Source organism: Callorhinchus milii, unplaced genomic scaffold (genome assembly GCF_018977255.1).
Source record: "Callorhinchus milii isolate IMCB2004 unplaced genomic scaffold, IMCB_Cmil_1.0 Scaffold10, whole genome shotgun sequence".
Lineage (NCBI taxonomy): Eukaryota > Metazoa > Chordata > Chondrichthyes > Chimaeriformes > Callorhinchidae > Callorhinchus > Callorhinchus milii.
This window is the reverse complement of record NW_024704751.1, coordinates 14,230,714-14,255,318: the sequence shown is the minus strand read 5'-3', so window position 1 is coordinate 14,255,318 and position 24,605 is coordinate 14,230,714. Positions and strand designations below refer to the sequence as shown.

Here is a 24,605-nt window from a genome sequence, read left to right as displayed (position 1 = left end):
GTGTGTGTGGTGGTGGGGGGGAAGAGAGGGAGGCGCGTGCGTGCGTGCGCGCGCGCGACCGAGCGAGCGAGCGAGCGGGGACGAGCCGCCCGCCCGCCCCCCCCCCACAGCCGCGGTCACGTGACGCTGACTACGCGCAGCAGTGCAGAGGGAAGATGGCGGACGAGGAGAGCGAGCGGGGCCCGCGGCCCGTCAGCGAGCGGCTGCACCTCATCCACCGCGAGCTGTGCAGGGGGGGCGGCGGCGGCGCGTCCGAGTCCTCCTCCTCCCAATACTGCCAGCACTTCTGCCAGGTAAACCAGAGAGAGAGAGAGAGACAAATATATATATATACTATGTATGTTTGTGAGTGTGTGTGTGTGTATATATATATATAGTCTCTCGCCCCCTCCCCCCCCCTCCAAAAAAAAAGAGAGGCAACTTGAATGTAATCAAACGCCCGTACAAAGGATGGTGGAACGAGGGGAGTGAGTGAGTGAGGGAGGGAGCGGGCGGCAGAGTAGGCCGCGGAGCCCTGAGGAAGGGGCTGCAGGGGCTCCCCCATCTCTCTCTCTCTCTCTCCTCCTCGCCCACCGCGACTCGAGTAATCCGCATAAACACCCTCCCCTCACTCCCCCCTCCCCTCACTCCCCCCCCCTCTCTCTCCTCTCTCTCTCCTCACTCCCTCCCCCCTCGCTCCTTCACTCCCTCCCCTGGGCTTTCCCCCCGGGCCCTCACTGATGAATAAACGCAGCTCTCGCTGGTGGTGGTGGTGGTGTTGGGGGTTAACAGCTGAACACACCCCCTCCCTCCTCTCCCCCCCCCCCCCCAGTTATCGCCCCCACACAGAAAGAAAAAGCCGTTTGTTGTTGTTGTTGTTGTTGCCTTAACGCGCCAAAGGATACGGACCAGTCAACAGTTAAATGTGTCCGTCCCCCCCCCCGCCCGCCCCCCCCCAGTCCTATTTCAGCACCTCTCAGCCGAACAATAGCCAGAGAGCATCGTTTACAGTAACCCACCGGTCATTTTTAACCCCATAAGGGGCAACATCAACGACCAGGATCACAAAGACCCCCCCCCCCTTCCCCCCCATACAACCCCACACAAACCCCCACTTCTCCTCTCCCCCCCCCCCCCACCCCCCTCCCTTTTCACACCCAGTCCCAGTCCTTTCAAAGGGCAGCGTTTCATTTTTTTTAATTGATCCGTAAATAGAAAACATTTTAAAATATGAAAGCGGTTTAAATCCACTGACATTCGCGGCGGACTCTGTGCCTTATATTTTTTTTTAAAAAAAATTAAAACACACAAAAAAAAGACCCTTTTAGCTTCGGAAACTGCCCCGTTTCGTTGTTTCGGAGAGCGGTGGGTGGTACTCGTGTCGACTCTTCTTGGCTCAGATCGTTTAATAAACACATTGCGGCTCTTGTGTGTCAATTATGTAGAATTGCATTTGTTTATATACCGTATTACGGTGCTCAGCACTGAGGAGTTCTGCAGTGTATATATTTTTTTTGAAAGGGGGTGTGAGAAACGTTTACATGTCAATGGGTTCACAAAAACGGAACTTGAAGGACTTTGTTGATTATTGGGCTAATGGCGATTAATTTCGTCGTTGTTATTGGTCACATTTTACGTGTGTGTGTGTGTGTGTGTGTGCTGCTCTTTCTATTTTTGAAACGTGCAAGACTTTTCTTATCATACGAGTTCCCAAATCATTCCCGACTATCAGCTGTTTAAAAACCTCTTATTTAATTCGATTGCAAGTTACTGGAGTTATATCACTGCTTGATTTTTTTAAAAAAAAAATCGGTGGCCTGCCTATTTTTGCTTAGAATGTTATTCGCAATCGTATTAGCAAAGTGTTCGTTTAGCAGGGTGACATTTTTCTTGTCGTCTTGGGGGTATCATTGATTTTGTTTTCTTTAATGTAAGTATTGCATTTCTGACTTGAAGCCATTCCTAACTGCTATTCTGCCCTTGTTTGCATTGTAATAGAGGTAACATTGAATTCAGTGTACTGGTCCTCTACTAACTGGTTCTTGCTAATTGACATTTATAAGTTTGCAAGTTGACAGACATGAGAAACGAGTGTGCTGTATTGCTGCTTACTCTCCTCTGAACCGAGAGCAAAGCAAATAAATACAGTATTATGAAGTTTATGTGAAAAAAATTCTTGTGAAGCACAGCTGAGATGCCCAGAGATTGCTTGCAACACAAAAGTGACGTGCTGTATTTCAGAAATATTCTTGTTCATTGTTATCTCAGGAACCAACTGTTTATGTACTATGCAGCCTATAATTGCAATTGAAATTTACAAGCTAAATTAAACTATTTACAACAAAAATTGATTTTCAAGAATGCAGAAGTAGTGCACTGCATGCTGCACCAGTGTTTTAAATCTTATACGCAGAGGCTTCTGTAACTTTCTCTGATCTTTCTGTAATCTTTGTATTTCATTCTGTATGCTTGGGAGCAGACATTTTGTGCAGAACTTCTTCCTCCATGTGACATTTTGAAGTTCTGGTCCAGCGATACCATGAATGAGTGAAGGCTGAGGAGATTGCTCTCCTCCTTCCCCCACCCCCCCACCCCTTTCTTCAGGTCATTCGAATAGAACTTCCAAAATGTCACAATAGAGTGAGTTCTGCACGAAAGATATGGTCTCAGAATGTACAATAGCAGTTTGAAGTGCAGAACACAAAAAATATATGGTTATTTTAATAATAAGAATATTATTATTTTATGGATATTTTTCCCGTATGCCATTTTTAAAAATAATAATCATAATAATCCTTGCATTTGATATAGCGCTTTTCATGTCGGGAGGACGTCCCAAAGCACTTCACAGAACACACTGTAAAGTGAATTGACTGTATATTTGTGGGCGAACGCGGCAGCCAATTGCGCACAGCAATGTCCCACAAACAGTCGTAGATTGAAAATGACCAATTTATTATTGTTTTTGCTGCTAGATCATAATCAGTTTAGTGCTTGAACTGATTATTTTTCTCTTCCCCACACCATAAAATATTACAGAATAAAGTCTATGTTAATGTTTTTAAATGATTTGCTTGATATGTGTATTGACAAAACTACGGAAATTGGTTTTGGCCTGGTACATGCCGCATCCTTCGAGAAACTTTGAGACTGTTTGTGGAATTGAACAAGAGAGATTGAATTCTGCTCCTGTTCCCTCTTACACCATAGTGACATGCCCTTTTTGTTTTAATTGGATGTAACCCTGATACATAATCAACTCTGGAAAATAACTTGTAATGTAGGCTAATAACTGGTGCTGCTCTGGCCTACAAAATGCCGAGGCCCAAAGGTAGAGTTACATGTCATTTTTGCTCATTGGGTTGATGCATACTGCAACTTGCAATTGCAGTATGGTTGGTAATGTATGGTTGGTAATGTGAACATTGGCAAATGGCATCGCTATTACCCTCCGTTTCTGTCTAAATCAGATCTATAGAACCTGTAATCCTTTATCAATATTAACCTTTACGGGAATCCCGTGTAAATGAGGCCAGCGTAGCTTGCTGCAGAGCAGAACAGTATTGATGTACTGATGTGAATGAGAATGTTATGGTGTGGAGCTTATAGCTTTAGTTTGTGAACTCAAATCAAGAAAGAGTTTAAAATAATCACCGAGTGAGTGTAGTAAAATCACGTTGCAGCATTTTCTTAGCAGAGGTTAGTTTTTCTGAACTTTGGTGGGTGCATTGAAAAACTAGAATCATACATTTTCTGTGCTATTCCCCAACAGACCTGACTTGCTCTAAAACCAACTGGGCCCGTTTCCTTGGTAGTGTTTGACGGAGACATTGATCATAGAATTAGTGTTAAATGTTAGCTCAGGCAACACATTGAAGCATAAATGCTCGAATTGACCCAAAACTCTGTTTTATTGTATATAATGTTCAATGAATGAATTATTGGAAAGCTGTTGCTAATTAATCATTTCTTATTAAATATGATCATTTTTGTAACTGGATAAACACGTGAACTGTAAAAACATTGAGGAATATGGGTACCAATTGATTTATTTTATTTAATTTTCCTCGACTGCTTATGGGACACTGCTGTGCGCAATTTGTCCACAAAATATACAGAAATTTCACTTTACAGTATATTCAGTGAAGCGCTTTGAGACATCTCACAAAAAATTAACTTGGAATAAAACAGGTGACAGTGTTACAGACACAATGGGTCAAATGGCCTCCATGGGTTCTGACAAATTCTGTTTGTTACTTAAAATCAAAGTGTGGAAACCGCTCATTTGGTTCAAAACGCGCTTAATCATTTGTGTTTAAGCAATTATTGGTAATATTTCCACAATCATGGTTTTATTTTAGTGCCCCTCGTGTAAACCAAGCTGACATTGTCTACCTGCAATATGGTGTGCACTTTTTAGAAACGCCTTAAATAGAAATGATTCTCCATGGAATCATTTCACAGGTGTTCTTTGCGCAAAAGAGGGGGATTTATACTGTTCCGTAGTTCTGGAATGGTTAGCTGAGCACATGTGTCTTTGGGTCTCATTTGGCAACATGTGGTATTTGTCATCCAGTTGTGATGGTTTTGGTCGAGATTTGTTTAGGCACCATATGAATGCAGGAAAGGTCTTAAGCAAATGATGTAATACATCACCAGTTTTCCACTTTGCTATGTGATACTTATTGCATTTATGGTAACTTTACATCCTTCGTGCAATGTCATTAATCCAGTTGAAGGTAAGTTTCCACCAACTTGATATTTTTCTTGCAAATTAAATGCTGCAGTGAGAGCGGGAAGGTTTTGTTTCCACCAATCCCAAACCCCCTACACACACACAGACACACTCACTCTCTCTCGCTTTTCCCCAGCCCAAAGGCATCAAGGCCAGTTTTATGAAAAGCATAAGGGAATCTTTGTAACAAACTACTGTGTAATGTAACTGCTTTGAAAGCTCCATCTCCTTGGTTTGCGGTCATTTAAGGACACAGAAGATGCAAGAGTTGGGTTCCTGCTGCTGTGTTGCTCCATTGTCATTGTTGGTAAAATTCAGGATACGTATTGCTTATATCACTGAGTGACAGATGGATGTATATTAGTCATTATTGGTGGGGGGGCATTTTTCAGAACTTTTATTTTTCTTTAGAACCCCCTCTGCAGTATCAACACAGTGATGGAAATGTAATTTACGGTGTAGTCTGTTAATTGCCCGAACACTAACCTGTTATCAAACCTTAATAACAGACTTTAAACCAACGTTGAAATGTCTTCTCTTCATTATCCTTGTTGTTGCACTAACTTGTATTTTGCAAGGAACTCTAGCAAATTAAGCTTTGTGTGATTGAAATGAAAGCTTTAGGAAAAACCCTTAAGAGCTTTGATTTGTTTGCATCCGTTGGTGACGGTGTCCCCACGTGGCCAGCCTCTTGCGATCTGTATCCTCAATCAATTCCCACTCTTGCCTGCAGTTGCGTGCTGTTTCACGTCTTTGTGGCACCATCTACTCTTGTGTAGTTTGCTTTTGAGGATTTCTTAGAAAGTTTTGAGGATTTTCATTTGTGAGAAACAGTGGCGTATTGTAGCTTAGCGGTTAGTGCGCTCGCCTCGCAAGCAAGAGGACCTGGGTTTGATTTCCGGACAGGGCAAAACCCTGTTGCTTAACAAAGCTTACAAAGAGTAAGCTTTGTTACTCCACACGCCTCTTTTCACCTAGCAGTAACAACAACATGCATTTATATAACACCCCTCAAGAAAGGTAGCATCCCAGACTGCTTGACAGTGGCAGAGCACAGCCCCGAGCTGGGGGGAAGAGGTGACCGTCGGCACGGTCAGATCGGAGGTCTTCAGGCTTGACCTGATGATGGGGAAGGAAGGTGTTGAGGGATAGAGTTTTGAGGTGTAGTGGCTGAAAGCGCGTCTACCAATGGAGGAACAGTAAGTAGGAACCCAATTGTTAATCGATTGGCGGATCTCTTTTCCGGGGGTAATAATCCCTTCAAAAAAATTAATAATTTGGTCACTCAATCCACGATGATTTGTCGGACACTGCTTGCGCAATTGACTGCCGCGTTTCGCCCACAAAATATATAATCAATTCACGTTACAATATATTCTGTGAAGCACTTTGAGACTTTGCAACGACATAATGAGGCGCTCTTTCAAATGCAAGGATTATTATAATTTGGCTTGCTTTAGTAGTTAGCACCTTCATGTTGACTTGGCCATGCTTTGTCGCATGTAGCATACGAGCCAACTGAAGCCACTACTTGAATGGTTCGTAGTTGATGTCAGGAGTCAACTTCCGAGTTCAGGAAAAGGAATGGTCTTTATGTAACTGAGGGTTTCACTTAAAGACAATAATAGCTGTCCACTAACAAGCCTCGTCTCTCTTTGCCAATGTTTTTGGTCAAACAACTGATTTCATGGGCAGTGCTTGGGAAGTTGAATGGTTTCTTTACGTGAGATTTGAATCTACCTTTAAGCACATTGTTGTCTGTACCATTTAAAACTTTTTCGATAAGATTCTTACACATAAGCGTCTCGCCCTATTGGTGTTCTTCTCTCCTGGCAGGATTAATGAACTTCATTCTTTGGCTAGTCCACCTTCTCTTGTTTGGTATGCGGATAGTATAGTCATAAGACCATCTGCAGTGCCAAAATTTGGTTTTATTCATTATTTTCTTATTGACAGGCATGTGTGTACCCCTGTGTTTATTTGTCAAGAGCTGAGGATGCAGTTCACAACAAAGCCCTTTATATTGAGATGGAGGAGTATCGACTCTTGAGTGACCCTGACCCAGTCAGTGATTTTTCCAATAACGATAACATTTTCCTTTTTGTGTGTGAAACTTATTTCTTATCGATAGTGAAAATTATCCACTTTAGCCAACAATATCCTGCATTGTGCAGTTATATTCTCATTGTCTTGCTTTCACTAGTTTGAGTAATTGAGAGCTTTCATCTCAACAAATGTCAATGCAACCTACTATTCATTTCTTCGGTTTTCCATTGTAACCTTCTAAATGTAATACTTCTAAATGTTGAAACTGTTTAGGGAGACCTTGTAAGCACGATTCGAGTGCTCTGAGATGCTACGTACTTGAAGCGCACTACATAAATGCCAGTTGTTGTCTGCTTTTTTGGGTGTTTTAATAGTTTATTTTCCAACATTTAAAATTGTATTCCATCTTTCCAAACTATGAAAGAAAACCATGTAAAAGAGTACAAACAATGCAATTTAACAGAAGAAGTTAAACTCTTCTCAGTCAAGTACACTATCTAGAAGAGAGGGGTTCTGATTTATTATTGTGTATTTCACACCCAGTGAATCGTTTATCTCTTTGAAGTTTCCCACTGAACATTAACATTCCTGTGTGATGAGGTGTCAATTACTGAGTAACCTTGATCCCACAGTGCACATTGTTTATAGTAAAACAGACTTTTCAGGGTTTGTTTTTCTGTTTGCTGAAGCTGATCTGTGTGCGCCAGATGGCAGGAAAACCCCACAAGTTCCTGCTCTCCCATAGCTGGTTTGCTCTCTGAAGCAGCATTTTTTACATTGACAATCGTGTCTGCAACTTATGCAAGAAACAAATAACGTGCTGTGTTCCTTTAAGAAGAGAACATTGTGTATGCCCAGGGGTAAATAGTTTTTTTTTACTTCCGTGTTGTTAGAATGTGTGGCGAGGGTGATCTAGTCAGCTATTTTAGAGTGCATGAGAATTGATGGTATATTTCCCCTTATGTGAGCAGCACCAAGGCTTTGAAGGTGGGGAAGGAGGGGGCAAGGTGGGGGAATGAGGGAGAGTTCCACAATTTCAGGGTATAGTGGCTGAAGGCACGGCTACTGATGGTGGAACAGAAAGCAAAAGCCATAAAGCGAGACACCTGGGTTCGGTTCCAGGCAGAGGGCGAAACCTTGGGCAAGTTTTCTTACTCCACACAGAGCCTAATAATAATCCCTCCAAAACAAAAAAATAATAAATTGGTCATTTTCAATCCACGACTGTTTGTGGGACATTGCTGTGCGCAATTGGCTGCCGCGTTCGCCCACAAATATACAATCAATTCACTTTACAGTGTGTTCTGTGAAGCGCTTTGAGAGGTCTAGAAGACCTGAAAAGCGCTATATCAAATGCAAGTATTATTGTTGTTGTTATGTGGATTTCATGCGTCCCTGAATTGATTTCCAATGTGAAAACTGCAGTGAGATTGTAAATTCAACAGTTTTGTAAAACTTGTGAGTTTAAAAAAAAATACCTCCCAACCAGGAGGTCCTGCTAACCAGGAGGTCCTCCCAGCTGAGTACAGAAATGTCTGTCTGTGTGTCAATCTACATTTCGTATTGGATCCTTTGGTTGAAAGCGAAGCTGCAAAGGATACAGATAATTGTTAACGAAGAGAAATTGGGAGTTGGAGATGAAGGATGTTATCAGTTCAGATGCACATAATCATTTCTTTTGGTTGTCCGTAAAATTCATCAGAAATTTGCATGGAGTTAATTGTGCTTAACTGTAATTATGCTTTGCTTATAAAGTACAGTGTGCGTATTGCTGATAAGGAATTTTCCTTTGTGGTGGATTGAAAATCGAGTATCGATGATTTTGGTGCAGCGATGACAGCATTTAAATTGTGAATGTCTGACACACGCGGAAACCAACCCATCACCGTGCTTGAGAGAATCCAAACCAAGCTGAGATTTCCATGCAACCTACCTACACCTGGAAATCCCAAAGATAGATTGTTGGAATGGAATGTGCACTCTCACCCTGGAGGGAACGGACCCCCCCCCTTACCTTATATCAAATTGTGAAGATATCCCTTGCATGCTTTGATCGTTATGCTAGATTTGGTTCAGAAATGAGTGGCTAATGCAGGAAAGGCGGTCTGCTTTTGACGAGGATGAGCTGTTGCTGCCCTCAGAGCCCCTGATGAATGCGTGCTGCGAAACTGCGTCTGTCAGAAATGTTCCCATGGTTGTCGCTGGAATTATGGAAAAGCGTAATGGCGTGGGTTGTTGCTTAGAATGTTAATTATTTGCTTTGTTTCTCTTGCTACTTTCTCCCGCTCATTGTTTTTCTTTCTTGCTCTGTTCCCCCTATCTGCCTCTTGCTGCTGCAACATTGTAGGCTCAGATTCATGCGGATGGCAAAACTGTTCACTCACCATCCTTATCAAAATAGTTATGTAATCAGGGGAGAGCAGTTTCTTATCTTTCAGAACAGTGTGAGTAAACCCCCCGCCCCCCCCCCACTCCTGTTAGTACATCTACAGCAGTGAAAGCTAAATAGTGCACCGTTGTTAAATGCTTATCTTGCTGGGTGCTGAGAGTTGCAAACATGGCCCTGATGCTAAATCTGAAATCCGTGGCTAAAAGCTACTTCTGATTTTATTCGGTAACTGATGCTGTTTATGTCACAGTTACAAATAAGGAACCGGATCAGGATAACACTGGGATCTGTAGGTTCAACGTAAGAATAACAGTGCTGTCATCAAAGGCTAGACGTTTTTTATAGTAACACAAGATCTTGAGATGGGAATGACTTCTATTATTTTATGATATTTTAATTAGTTTCAAATATGTTGTGGATCTGATACATTCCTTTACCTGGCTTTAAGATATTGGGAGCTGGAGGGCATTTCTCTCCTCCGCAGTCGGCCACAACTTCATATTGGGAGCTTTGCCAAAGATTCCAAGACAGTTACAACAAACGCCTTAGTAATTTGAGTGGCTCATTAGTTTGTCACCGTCTCTAAGTGCAGGAAGCTTGCCAAGTTGGACCTTATGTCTTGCTTGTTGTTACACAGAACTGAACCAGCGAAAGGTACATTGGGAAGACAAAAAAAATGCCTTTTGTGCCTTAAACTAGAGAATGGCGTGAGGTGCAGTTGCAAAGGTCCAAAATTGGAGAAATGAAACCAGCCTTTTGTTGATAACTAATTTGCTGGTTATTTGTGTGGCAGTTTGGTTTGTTGGTCTTTCGTGCAGCAGGGCAACCAAGGTTACTGAGAGCCTCCACCATAGAGAGGAAGCAAGAATAGCAAGACTAGTCAATGCAGCTTGGGTTTGGATAAATGCATGTAGACGGAGCTCAAATAATTTTAGGTATCTTCTCCACTTCACTCCTGAGAGCACAGATGATGCGCTGAGGTATAGTTCTGTGGATACCTGGCACCTTATGTTACCTCATCCAAGTGAGTAACAAAGGGTGGCGTATCCACTAATATTTTCACCTAATGTCTCATTTGCATTTTCTAGCAGTGGTCAGTCAGAAATGGGAGCACTGACTAGTGTCTCTTCGCCCCCCCCACCCCAGCATATTTATATTTTTATTTCATTCCCCGCATACTTCATTTTTCTTGCCGCTTCTCACTCCCTTCTCTCTGCCGCCCCCTCCCCGCACTGGATTATGATGAATACTTGGAAGAACCATCGCATAAATAATCAGATGCATGTATTGGATGAAAATAACCAAAATTTTGTCCTTAACTGTTAGCAAACAAGAAGGTTTCAGTAATTAATAAAGAATGCAGATTTGCTAAAAGGAGTGTTCTTGAAATACGATGGTTGCACTTCAGACAATTAGGATTAGATTTTTTTTTAAATAAGCCTATTTGAGAGAAATGAAGAGAAACCAGTTTGGATTTTATCCATACATGTGTTAGGAAGTGTGACCCTGTGCCCTCTTAACCATATTTTGAAGTACAAACTCTAAACTCAGCATGAAATATTATACCATACACCAAAGTTGAAAAGTTCAGACAGCTTTTACATGAAGGAAGGTTGGATATGATGCGTCCAATCTCTTTAAACGTCTAATAAGTCAATTAAAATAACAAAATAATTAAATGAGCAGCAGTTGTATTCCTTCCTGTCAGCAGGAAGCCTGTACGAAAAGTTAAGTAAACAGATATATGATTAACTACAACAAATTGTATTTATCTCGGGATGACAGCTTACGGCATTGGAAAGATTAAGATGCTCATATTCTCACAAATGTGTATTCTAACTTTCATAGTGTTGTGAATGATTTCTACATATTTCCCTCTCTGTTCCTCATCCCTGCCCCCGCATAGAGAAAGTAGAATTCTAGCTATGCAAAAAAAAACACTAATTTTTGCCTTCCACACAGAATCTCTTTTAGTTGAGGAAATGGGGGTGGAGAGAAGAAAGTTTCTCAAGGGCGTAAATGAAGCAGCATTCTTACCCTGAAGCAGCATTCGTACTGCTAATCTATCAATTTCTTGTGCTGGTTTGTTGAAAGCATTTCATCGGTGATCCTGGGATTGATGCACTCAAAACATCTTATGGTTAAAGAGTGATGGAAGTCCTCTCTACTTTATATAGGTTACTAATAATGGCTTGACCTACTGGTGTTTGTGCATTACCCTCTGAGAATTATGATTGCTGACGCGTAATCAGTCGTCTTTCTATTCCCCCTCTTCAGATATTGGTACAATGCGGGGAGAAAGCTTCTGAGGAGCCACTGCCATTGTTGGAAGTCTATCGGATTTCTATCCAGAGTTACACGAGTGCCAGGCCTTACCTCACCACAGAATGTACTCATGTTAATTTTGTACTCGGTCGATTAGCAATGTAAGTTTTTTTTTTAATTGTATTAGTCTGTTTCGAAAAATACAGGGAAAATAATGTGAAGTCCTTCAGGAGTAGTAAATTTATCTCTAATTCTATTTTTTTATTGTTCAACCGAATGGTCAATTGGGCCATAATATCTGAGCAAATGTCCAACCCTTACAGTCAGACTTGCTGCAAAGCACTGCCTGCTGCTCCTTTTAGGCTTTTTTTTTAAATGGTATTTGGACACTTTCAGGTCCTGTGTAGATTTCTGCAGCTAAACGCTCAGTTTAAGAAAATGATCTGCTTTTGTAGCTGTCATTCAGTGAAGTAATAGCTAAGTTAAACCTTTGCCAGGTGATGGATTGTGGACACCATTGTAGCGTAGCGATAACAGCATGTGCTTCACAGTGAGGAGGCTCAAGTTCCATAACGTTTCACACGTCTCTTGATCTGCTAGCGTCCATTACAATCAGTTTTTGGGCCAAGATGTTTGGCAGAGGACTGTGTGATAGCTGAAATCATTAAAATTACAGCGTAGGCGGAAGTAAATTAACCAATAGAACAAACCTATGCTTATACTCCCTGCTCTACTGGGGTTAGCTATTCTAATTCCACTTCCTTGCTCATGTATCCTTTTATATTTTGCTTCAGATGTTTCTCAAACTCCCTTTTAAATATTAATCAGTCGTCACAACTGGCAAAGCCTTGCTTGTTGTAATAACCCTCTGCATTGATAGTTTCTTCTAAGAACCCCCCCCCCCCCCCCCCCCCCGCCCCTTAATCTTGAGTTTGTGCCCCCTTGCTATTAATTTAGCGGTCATTGGGAGTAATCTTTCATTATCTATTCTCTCAAAGTCTTTCAGAATTTTGAAGACCTCTGTTAGGTTGGTTTTCACTGGAAAAGGAACTAACTGTGCTCCAGTCTGTGGTTTTAGTGAAAGAGTAGGGGATAGGGTAAATGATACTGATATCTTCTCTCAAGAACATCATGCCCTCTGTCCTGTGAAATGGCTGTGTACTGCATTTGAATGACGGTACCCGCTCTTTAATAATTATTTTAATTAATAAAATGCCTGAAGTGTCCAACTTCATCCGTTACCAAATAACAGTACTCCGTTTTACCGAGCGGTGCAAAAAATGTTTGATTTCTGCAGCAAATAATCTCTTCTGCGTTAGAATTGTGAAACATAAAAGGAGCTTGGTTAATGGTTCTTGCCTGTGTTTGATGTTTTCAGGAGCTGTTTTGAGCTGCTGTTGTCCCTGCCTGCAGATGAGGTTCCCCAAGGCGTGTGGCAGCAGCTGCAGCAGACATTGCAAGTGAGTAGATGTGTGACCGAAGCCTTCTTTCTGCTTGAAGTGGTTGTACACAGGGGAATATTTTTTATCAAATGTTGCATGCTTTAAAGTCACTTTGAATTGATTTGTCCCCATAAGCAAGGTTATACTTTCCACCACCGGTGCTAAATGTGACCTTTCCATGTGTGCTCTGCTGAAATTTATTCTTCGTTCTCAGAAGGAACTCGATATTTCTTTGAACTTCCCCCACCCCATATTTGTTGCCCCCCAATCTAACCTCTTGTAGCGGCCTTACAGACATCTCCATTTTTGGTTCATTCTGTCGCTCTCCTTCACCTCTTATCAGGTGAATGCAGGCCCATTCAGAGCGATCTCAAGAACTACCCACAACACAATACTTATCATACGATCCATTCTTCTTTATTCAACAAGTAATATTCTACAAACAGAACTTCCAGCATACTCCGCATGACGCAAAAATAAAAGAACGTTAGCACCAGAATATCTATTGTGCTTGCTTCCCGTGTAGAGAAAAGTGTTTGAAATTAAAATTGAACTCATTAATGTTTTGAATGAAATGGCCGATTCATAGCGGGTTCAAATATAAATCTTGTTCAAAATCTATTCATGCTATATTTCAGCAAATAAAATGATACACAGACCGACTTTGGGTATTTGTGTGTCTTTATTGATGAATTATCATTGATCTCTAATCTTTTTGACAGGAATCTCACAATGTGCTGATGGATTATGGGAATAATGATCTCCAGGCACTACTGGCTATTTCTGTAGAGGGTGGTGCATGGAGAAATAAAGCCCTGCGATGCATTCTTTCACGAGAAACAGTGGAGGCTGAAGAAGGTGAGAATAACACAGCTTTACATAAAGTTCTGTAGCTGTAATGTTCCTTTTAAATCCATTATTAAAAAAAAAACATATTTGGTCACTCGATCCACGACTGTTTGTGGGACAGCATTTGTTGTCAAATGCATCAGCACATTTTCGCACCTGCGGAACTGCTGCATTTCGCCCACGAAATGTACAATCAATTTACTTCACAGTATATTCTGTGAAGCGCTTTGAGACGTCTCGAAGACGTGATAAGGCGCTATATCAAATGCAAGGATTAGTATCATAGGATTATTATCCTTTAAGACGGTTTAAGAGGTGTGCAAATGTGCTGCTGCATTTGACCTCAAATACATAGTTACTATACTTCTCAGTAAATTCTGTGAAGCGCTTTGCGTCATCCTCCTGATGTGAACTTTGCTACCACCAAATGCCAGGACTAAATATTATTTTGTTTGTACAGTGAAAAGCTACTTAACCCAGGAGGGGCCAGTGTACCTTGAGATCCGAATTAAACACCTACTGAAGTCCGATCGTACACTTGAGGCAATGCTGCTTGCAAAGTGTTGCACAGAAACCCCTGAAATTAGCAGCAAAGGTACTTTTCGACAAATCTACCTCACCTGCCTGTGCAGTACAGGGCCCAATGAGGAGGCAGCAGAAGAGGTGAGTGAGCTAATTATGTGGTCACCGTGTTCGCGCTCCTTGGTGCTGTCAGGCGTGAAGGGCTCAATATACGTACAAATTGTTGTTGTTAATGCTGTACTTGTAAGAGCTGAAGCAATTACGACACTTGCAACAAAAAAAATCCTCCCCCCCAATTGATAGTTTTCCACTGGAAAATTTTATTTTAAACTGTAGATTTTCTTTTCTTTTGTACTTAAATCAACTTTGTAAATTGCAGTTCCACTTGTCCATTTCGTTTATATGTTAATGTTGCTGCTACGTTCGTTTCACCCACAAACTACACAATCAATCCACTTTGGAGTATATTTTGTGAAGCGCTTTGAGACATCTCGAAGGCGTGATAAGGAGCTATATCAAATGCAGGGATTATTATTATATCAAATGCAAGGCATATTATTATTACCTTCTGGAATTTGTAATGATTTGGTTCAAGGAATAATGTGACCATAAAACACTTTCCAGTCTCATCCCAAACTCTTGTTTTTGTTAGATCACACGCATTGACTGCAAGGAAGTGCTGGACATTATTTGTAACTTGGAGTCTGAAGGCCAGGAAAACACCGCCTTTATTCTGTGCACAACTTTCTTGACCCATCAACTGCAGCAAGAAAGTGTCTATTGTTCCTGGTAAGTTCTTGATGCCTTGAAGATTTTACACGGCCTCCAAATCTGCACACACGCACACCCACATTCTTTGGATTTATTAAGAATATCTTAATAAGTCGCCCACAAAATATACAGTCAATTCACCATATATTCTGTGAAGCACTTTGAATCGTCTCTAACGTGATAAGGCACCATATCAAAAGCAAGGATTATTATTGTTATCTGTGTTACTGGGAATGTAATGCTGGGTTTCCCTGCACGCAAAAGAGTTCATCTCTCTGTTTTCCTAGTGTTTCTCCCTCCACTTCCCCGTGTCTTTCCCACCACCCCCTCATGTTGAATTTTATCCTAACGGTGCTGATCTTATTCATAGGCGAGCGAGAGATAATTGTTACAGATTGCTGCTACCACACTATCACTGGTGAAATGTATCTGTTCATCTGTGATTATTTTAGCATGTCGGGCTTGATGTACAACGGAGGCCTTGTGGTGACGATGTTTGTTCTCCACACCTGTGCCACTGCGCCATTCTTGTTTGTTTTGCTTTAAATCATCCCATTTGTAAAATCCAGTATTTATTTCAGCAGCTAAATGATGAACAGGATTTCTCAGTGTTCTGGGAGAGCAATTCCCCAAATAAAATTGTGCCAACAAATCCCCCAAATAAAATTAATCACTCACTCCTTGGTGAGTGAGTCACTCACTCACTCATAAAGAGACGTTGCTGTGCGCAGATTAATTGCTGCATTTGCCCACAAAATATATGTAATCTTACCACTATACGTTCTATCCTGTGAGCACTTTGAGACAAGGTGATGGGTTGGCATAAGCTTAGAGGAGGAGATGGGATCTCCTTATTGGTGCCTTGATCTGAAGCTGAGCAAATTCACCTCTGATCAGGAGGCTTTTTGAAAAGACATGCATTTGGTTTACCCCAGTCATGAGTAAGAATGCACATCTACTGTTAAAAGGAAGGCTACACCAGATCTTAGGAAGAATCACTCCCTCTGTAAACCTTCCATCTATTAGGTTCCTTCGCCCTGTGTCTGACATCGATTGCTTTATGTTTTGGATTTATTTGTGCTCTTATAAACTAATCTCCTGCTTTCTGCCTCTGTGAAAGATCTGAGAGAATCCAGAAGGAGAATCTATATATAGCACTGGCTGGGGAGATCACATTGGCACACCCATTCTGAAAGGGACCGTGCCTTCAATTGGTCATGCTGTTCATTTATGCCTAGATCATGAATAATAAAATAAGTAATAATCCTTACATTTGATATAGCACCTCATCATGTCGTTGAGATGCCTCAAAGCGCATCACAAGACATACTGTAAAGTGAATTGACTGTATTTTGTGGTGCGAAAATACCTATATTCAAAATAAGACTAGTACAGCTGCATAATGCAACATTTATTGTGCTTGACCCTGCTTTACAGGATTTGGGAATTAAAATATATGGGAAATCCGATCATGCCTCTTAGTTTGGTATCCCTGTTTTGTAAATTGAAATCGAGCTTTCCTCAACTCTACTAATCCTACTTTATAGGATTAGCCACAGCTTCCTCTTTGTTGCATTGTTAAAATTGTGTTAGTTAGTAAAAGCTTGAATGAATATTGTAGTGCCAACCATGTTTAATAAACATCAAGTCGAATTGGAACAGTTTAACGTAAACTTCCTCTTAATAGTGAGTCTGCATTTGTTATCTAGAGTGTCAGAGGCAACCAGATGTGAACAACAACAACTTGCATTTATGTAGAGCCCCTCACACAGGGTAGCGTCCCAGAGCGCTTGACAGTGGCGGAGCACAACCCTGAGCTGGAGGGGAGTGGGGTGGGGGGTGCGATGACCGTAGGCAGGCGCGACCAGAAGATGGGGAAGGAGGGGGCAAGAGGAAGAGTAAAAGGTGAAACAAGATGTACTGGAAAGAAAAGCTGGTTTAGTGCTGCCATTGTTTTTTTTTCAATCCACAATACCTTCAAATCTCCCCAGAAAGTCCCTGTTCAAATACACTGATCTAAAATGTTTTTCTTTCTGTAAAGGGAACTCACTCTTTTTTGGAGCAAGTTACAGCGGAGAATGGACCCCTCTTTGGATTCCTTCCTGGAGCGCTGTCGGCAATTGGGAATCAGCGCAAGAACTGTGTACCATATATTCTTCCTTATAAAAGTCATCCAATCTGAAGTAAGATTTTTGAGAGCATTCTTAATTTTATAAATGGAACAGAAATGCTATTACATTTAATGACATTAGTCCTTTAATTTTGCAGGAGTTCTGTCCAAAGAAATTCCTTTCCATGTAGAATGGTCGTCTCTCTCTCTGCTTGTCAGTTATTGGTGGTTTTCGTGAATAGAACTGACCCTGATTTTTTTGTTGGCTGCATATAATCCACTTACTTTGTTGTATTGCCCAGCGCAGTATTCAACCACTTCTGTATTCAGTGTTTCTCTGCTCCTGCTTTTGATTATGTAAGGTTTCGGTTGATGCGTGGAACTGTATAAAGCTGTTCTGCTTCACATCTTTCCAAGTAATCCCTTCTTTCTGTGCAGCGCTGTCTCAAATTTGACAAAGCAGCGAAGCATACCAAGACAGTGATAAACATAAACCCCCTTCTAAAATTAGTGGCATTTGTGTTCCTTGCTGTTGCTTCTAGCTCGTATTTGCCTTCAGTTGAATTTGCATAAATTTAACACGCAGGCTGACGTAACCACAACTATTCTGCCTTTCAGTGATTCTCTCATGGAAGAATCCCATCTATTAATTTGTAAGCTGTTTTTCAAAGAAAATCTGCTGTGGAGTTGCCCAATTTGCTACAGCGATAAAACACTGGGACAATGGTTAATTGTAAGGTTAGCGTGGAGCGTGGTGTATTATTAACAATTGGTATTACCCGCTGGACCTTATCTCCGGCTTAGGGAAGAGAATGTAGGTCAGCGTTCCTGCTTGTGGTGACGAGACAGTGCCCCCTGCTGCCACGTGGGAGTATGTGTACATCTGGTGAGGAGCGTCTGACTGAGTGCCAATCCCACCCCCATGTGATGGAATATCCCACTGACGCTATTGTCAGCTCCACCTGAAGATTGGTCCCTTCAACAAGATGCCAGAGAGCTGGCAGCTCTCGTAAAGTCATATCTCTGCAAGCATTACTCCAAATGCCTTCCTTAAAAAGGTCAGAGCAAAGCCTTCCGATTTTATCCCCCACAATCAGCTACTCAGTTGTGTGTAATCAGTGACACACTGTGCAGAAGCTGGCAAGGAATTATGTGCTACTACTCATATAGAATATATTGATGGAATGCAACTTATACAATACAAATTTACATTTATATAACACCTTTTGTGTCAGGGGGGCTGGGTGGACACACTGCCAAAAGATCCTAAAGTCTTCTTTAGGGTGGAAGCTAATGTAACTCTTCTTTTCTCTTCTTTCCTAGGCTGAAGGAGCTGGTCTCCCCATTTCCATTGAGCTGTGTGTAGGAGCCCTCCGTATTCAGTCCAACACCAATTCAGAAATGCAAATATCAATCTGTAAAACCATTGCATGCTTGATGCCGGAGGACCTTGAGGTTCGGCGAGCTTGTCAGCTCACTCAATTCCTGCTGGAGCCTGGCCTGGAAGCGTACCGTGAAGTGGAAAGGCTATATAACCAGCCCGATCAAAAGTGCAATGAAGAAAATGGCCCTATACCAAATTCATTACGCTGTGAACTCCTGCTGGCCTTGAAAGCCCACTGGCCCTTCGATCCGGAGTTTTGGGATTGGAAAACTCTGAAACGACATTGCCGTGGGCAACTAGGTGATCAAGCGACTGAAATTTCCGAGGATGAACTTAGCGAAGACGAACCCAACGATAACGAACTCTTTGATCAGATGAGTAGGATGCAAGATTTGGAGAATGAGAGGAGAATGAAAGAGCAGCTCGAGAGATTCACGGACGTTCCTTACAAAAAGAAGGAAAAGGTCATGTCCGAGAGATACTACAGGTGGCTCCAGAACATGTTCTTTTGTGTACTGTGCAAGAAAGATTATGTGGTGGCCAGAATCGTACACCATGCCAAGACGCACGTCAGAGATGGGATCTTCTCGTGTCCCATTTGTGCGAAGAAATTCAAGAAGAAGGAGCTTTTCACCCCGCACGTGAAGGAACACATAAAGAAACCCAAACGAGAGAGGAAACCGAAAAAGAAAGAGGACACGCCTAAGCTGACTCAAGCTCTATTCAATGTGGCCACATCTCCCAAGCCCCAGCCTTCAGCGGGTGAAGAAAATGAAAAAGAGGGAGAAAATGACTACATAGTTTTCAGTGGAAGTGATTCAACAGAGGAAGGGAAAGCCGGTTTGGCCAAGCCTCAAGCCAGTGAACCTTTACTGTCCCCGTGGACTGAAAGTTATCCGTGTCCTGGTACAGATTGTTCAAGATCTTTCAAATACTACAAAAATCTAACCGCGCACTTAAAGAACGACCACTTGGACAATGATGATAATGTCAGGCACTTTCTCGAAATGAACAACAGGAAGGCCTTGTGCAAGTATTGCCGGCGCCATTTTGTCAGCGACTTCCATCTTAAAGCTCACTTAAAAGTACACTCGGGCTTGCAGCCCTATATCTGCATTCAGATGGACTGTAACGCCAGCTTTCAGGCCTTTGCGGAGCTGGTGAGGCACAGAAAGCAGCATAAGGAATTCAGATCGAAGTGTACTTTTAAGGGCTGCAGCAAGGTTTTCAGCGGGTCCTGCCTGCTTTACCACCACGAAGCTCAGCATTACAGAGAAGCCGCTTACTCCTGCAACACCGCCGGCTGCAAGAAATTCTACTTCTCCAAGAGCGAGTTCGAAAACCACCTGCAAACGCACGGCATAACAAATTGGGAAAACCCAGCTGTGAAAACCAAGGAAACGGACTCCCCGGAAAGTCTGGTTGCTGCCGGCAATCATTCCGTAACTCCAGACAAGAATCTCTGTGGCGGCGAGGCCTTGAATGACGTCGCCGGGAAGTCTTTGCAAAGCTGCAGTTCTTCTCTGGCCCAGAGAACGGAAGAGGGTGAAATCAATGCCACGCCCGCACGGTGTCCGAGCAATTCCTGCCACAGTGGCAGCGAGGGAGGTGGGGGAGATCAGGGGCTCGTGAGCGAGACTAAACCCGGCAAGAGCAATTCTCCGAGCGTCTATTCTGAAAACCTACTGGTACCGTTAGAGAAGCTGGCGTCCTTTAAGGAGTTGAGCGACATTGAGGACATGATGAAAGCGGCAACGCTGCATCCGGAGCTAAATCGGGCCGCCAACCAAAACTGCCGCGACCTCACAGATGTCCTGGCACATCTGCATCACTTCATTTGCGGGGTCGATGGCTGTGTGATGAGGTACACGTTGGCAAAGGAACTGAAGAAGCACGTGAAAGTGGCTCATCCGAGTTACTACAAGGGCAAGAGGCAGATAAAGGAAGAGTGCGGCGATGTGGTTGACGTTTCCACATTACAGGGGTCACAAGAGCAGGCGGCAGCGTCCGCAACTCGGCTAACGGAGGAGTCTGGCGAAAATAAGAACCTTTTGCTGAAGCCTCTGAAAATCAAGAGGCCCAAGAATAATCGGAACGCCAAGTGGCCGGCTATTTTTAAGGACGACAAGTTTGTGTGTTCCAGGTGCTTCAAGGAGTTTTCCAACCCCAAATCGCTGGGAGGCCACCTGGCTCGCAAGATCAAATGTCCGTTGCTCAACGATACTCCGGAGATGATTGCAAGAGAGAATCCTTGCACAAACCAACCTGCCAAAGCTGCCAGTGTTGCTGATGTTCCGAACCTGGACGGCCTTATCAGAGCTCTGCAGAAGCTGCAGTTGGATCAGTCGAGAGCGTTGGTGGATGAGAAGGTCTGTGCTTCCACTTCAGCTTCAACTTCCTTAGGAGTGATCTCTATTGGGAGTGTCTCTCTTCCAGCACCTCCCACGAACGCTTCTTCCCACAATTCCCAAAGCGACCTTTCGAACGAGGGCTCGGGAATCATTAAGCCATTTGTCTGCGACCACGAAGGGTGTGTCTTTAAGGCAATGACCAAAGATGGCCTCGTCAACCATTATGTAAAAACCCACAAATACGCCCGGGACAAGGTTCTTCAGTTAAACCGCTTTCAACTCAGGTTTGCGCCCTTCAAATGCCACATCTGCCTAAGAACGTTCACCAGAAAAACGAACCTTAGAACTCACTATAAACAGATGCACATGTTCAGTAAAGAAGACATGAAGGCAAAGTTATCCTATATAAACTGTATCTCAGTTCCTAGCAATGCAAATCAACAGCTGGCAGTACCAAATTTACTGATCAAAACTGAAAACAACAACAGCCTGTGCCTGCCTGCGAGCACCTTGTTGGGTGGTGTGAAAGTGGAAGAGAGGCTCTGTTTGCCTCAGAATACAAAGCTCCCCACGAGCGAGGGCGGTTGTTCCCACCCGGTTAACACCTACCAGTCTAAAGACTATGCTTTATTGGGGGTGGAGGAGAATGCGCGACACAGCATGGAATGCGGAGACTGGCGCCAGAGCGGAAGCGATTCCGAGAACACGACGAACGAATCGTTTACCACCGAGCTGGAATCTTCCGAGTCCACGGAATCTTTGAAGTCCGAGGAGATGCACCTGAACGGGAGCCCAGAGACCGGCTCGGTCCCGCTGGACAGCGCTGACGATTCCGAGTTCAAGGAGGAGGGCAGAGGCAGCAGGAGAGTCGGCGCGAAAACCAACCTGTGCTACATGCTGAATAAGTATCACAAACCGTACCATTGCATCCACAAGGGCTGCACGGCGGCCTTCACGGGCCAGCCGAACCTGATCCGCCACTACCAGACCGTCCACCAGTACAACCGGGAGCAGATGTGTCTGGAGGCCGAGCAGGGGAGCGCCAAGAAAGACAACGCCAAAGTCAAGAAGATCTTCAAGTGCAAGATCGAAGGCTGCACCAAACGCTTCCAGTATCCTCGAGTCCTCCTGAGGCACTACAGTGAAATCCACAGTCTTCCGGGAGTTGAGCGTCGAAAGCACCCGTGCAACCAGCCCGACTGCATCTCCTCGTTCAACGCCTACAGCGACCTCCGCCGCCATTTACAGCAGGCGCACGACGTGGATTATCAAGTGAAGCGGGAGCTCGGCCTGCAATTCAAGTGCAGCATCGACGGTTGCAGTCGCACCTACTCCATCCGCTCCAGCTACCTGCGGCACGTGCAGAGGCAGCACAAAAACCATTACAAGTCCATACTACTGAGACCCCGCAAGAACAATTGGTACGACCTGGAGCCTGACTTTCAAGGGGATGACGTTAAAGCTGAAGGCGCCTCCAAAGCTGAGCCTCGGTTGAAAATCTTCAACCCGGCGCACCTGACCGACGAGGACACTTGCGACTCGACGGAAAGGGCCGACCCCGACTTCCAGAGCGACGAGGAGCAGCTCACAGACGATGAGGACGACACGTACGACTCGTCTCCGAAGGACAAGTCCGATTTCGAATACGACAGCAGAGGCCGAAAACCCCGGTCGAGTTTCGGGCGCCGTCGCAGGAAGCGCCGCTCCGACGGCGATCCGGGGAGGTTCAGGCCGGGCGCTTATCCCGACGACTCGTGTGACTCTGCAGCGCAGGACGAGGCTTGCGACCGGGGCCCATCTGCGCTCGCCTCCGAGTGTCCCAGGCACGAGAAGGACTCGAGGCGGTCGCGCAAGCAGCATTTTGTGCTCAAGAGTAAAGAGCACGGCTTTGCGATCTGTAAGACCGAGCTGCTGAGGGATCAGTTTCCCTGCATGGTCCTCGGGTGTCGATCGGTGGTGCTGAGCCGGCACAGCGCCGTGAGGCACTACAAGACGCAGCACAAAATGACGGCTACGTACATCAATCAGAACTGCAGTTGTCTCCTGGTCTGCAAGAAATACCCCGACGCCACACTCCGCGAGAAGCTGGGATCCGATCCGCTGACGCTTCCGAAAAAAGTCCTGTCCGAACCAAACGAGGAGACTCCCAGCTGCAGCGTTCTCAGGCAACAGAACGGCGAAGTTCCCCTGAAGCTGGAGATCAAGAACGAACCTGACGCGGGAGGTCACGGGCAGCCGCTGCATAGCTGCAGCGTGGGAAACGGGAACAGCCCGAGCTGCGGCGGAGGCTTTCCCGGTAAGGCCGTCAACGCCAGCGCCACCGGGGTGACAAACTGGGGCCCGAGCTTCAAAGAGAACGATGCGAACCAGGTGTTTCTGCCTAAAAACGGAGGGATACTCACCAACCTGGTGAAACAGAGCGGGAACCAGAACGGCTCGCTCTTCGTGAAGCTGAAGCAGCCTCAGAAAAGGAAATCCGAAACCGAGGGACAACCGCAGAGAACCGACCCCTGCGTGTATTCTGCCGTGACGCAGGACTCGCTGTTCGGCACCGGCAATCTCCAGGACAGCGCAGACCCTCCGCCCAAACCGTTCGACTTGACGACCTACAAACCCATCGGCTTCGAAGCCTCGTTTCTGAAGTTTATCCAAGAGAGCGAGGAGACCGAGCCGGAGGTCGATGAATCGTGGCACTGGGAGCCCACCAAACGCTGCAGATCAAACACTCCGCAAAACGAGAGCCGGATCGACTCTGGATTGAGAGGATCCGGGAAGGAAGGCTACGGCGAGTTCAACGCAGACACCGCCGTGCACAGCACCTTCACGGCAATCCAGCCTCTCATCTCGCCAGGGCAGTCGCCTACTCTGGAGAACTTGAGGACTATATTGGACAAGGCACTGACAGACTGCGGAGATCTCGCCTTAAAGCAGCTGCACTTTCTGCGGCCAGTGGTCGTCCTGGAAAGGTCCGAGTTCTCCACTCCCCTGATCGAACTGTTCCCCACGAAAAAGAGCGACGAGCTCTGTGTGGGGAGTTCCTAAAGTACTATTTGTAAATCTTATTTTGCAAACCAGAAATCACTATACTGTAACCTATATAGAGTGTTGACAAGTGCTGCAGAGTATACAAAAGCGAACACAACTGGGGGCTTCCACTTGGGAAAACGAACCCTTAGTTTGTTCTGGTTTTGTGCATGACGTGTGTAATCTGAACAAGTATTAGGGTACTTATGGGGGATTAGTAGTTCTCACGGAAAAAGAACTTGAATGTGCACAAAACTGGTGCTCTTCTGTAATAATGTACACTACATCTCCTTTATGTATGGGTTTTGAGAATAGTACACTTGGTCAATTAAATGGCGATTTTTCACAAGGCATTGTATTGATGGATTTGTATCATAAATTGTAATGATTTTTTTCTATTAAAAAAAAGTTCACCTAGATATCCACGGGGATCAATACGACGTTAGCACCAGTCTACTCATTAAATACTCTTTTTGTTCCAGCAAAAGCGTGTCCTGGCCCATTTTAGGTTGAATGAATGCATTTATCCTCCTCCGCTAAAATCGATTGACCGTCTTGACAGCATTGGGTTAAAAGAATAGTTTAGAAAGTCGGAGCGTGTAGAGCAGGTGGCGTTTTTCTGCTTTAGCCAATTTCTAAATGTTTGACTTCTTGCAAGATTTCTACATTGGTACTGTAAACTTCACATAAGTCATATCAGTTGCGACCATACATTGAATATGACTTATGCAAAGTATG

At 44.0% G+C, this 24,605-nt stretch overlaps 1 protein-coding gene across 1 annotated transcript; it reads left to right on the top strand.

The window, feature by feature from the left end:
• The first annotated feature begins 238 nt into the window (after positions 1 to 238).
• Positions 239 to 24,286, top strand: LOC103179477 (RLF zinc finger). The gene is made up of 8 exons (XM_007894790.2): positions 239 to 293; positions 11,427 to 11,575; positions 12,793 to 12,874; positions 13,579 to 13,714; positions 14,166 to 14,368; positions 14,880 to 15,016; positions 17,040 to 17,181; positions 18,432 to 24,286. Coding segments are annotated over exons 2-8 (6,156 nt in total). The 5' UTR covers positions 239 to 293; positions 11,427 to 11,573; the 3' UTR covers positions 23,886 to 24,286.
• The last annotated feature ends 319 nt before the right edge of the window (positions 24,287 to 24,605 follow it).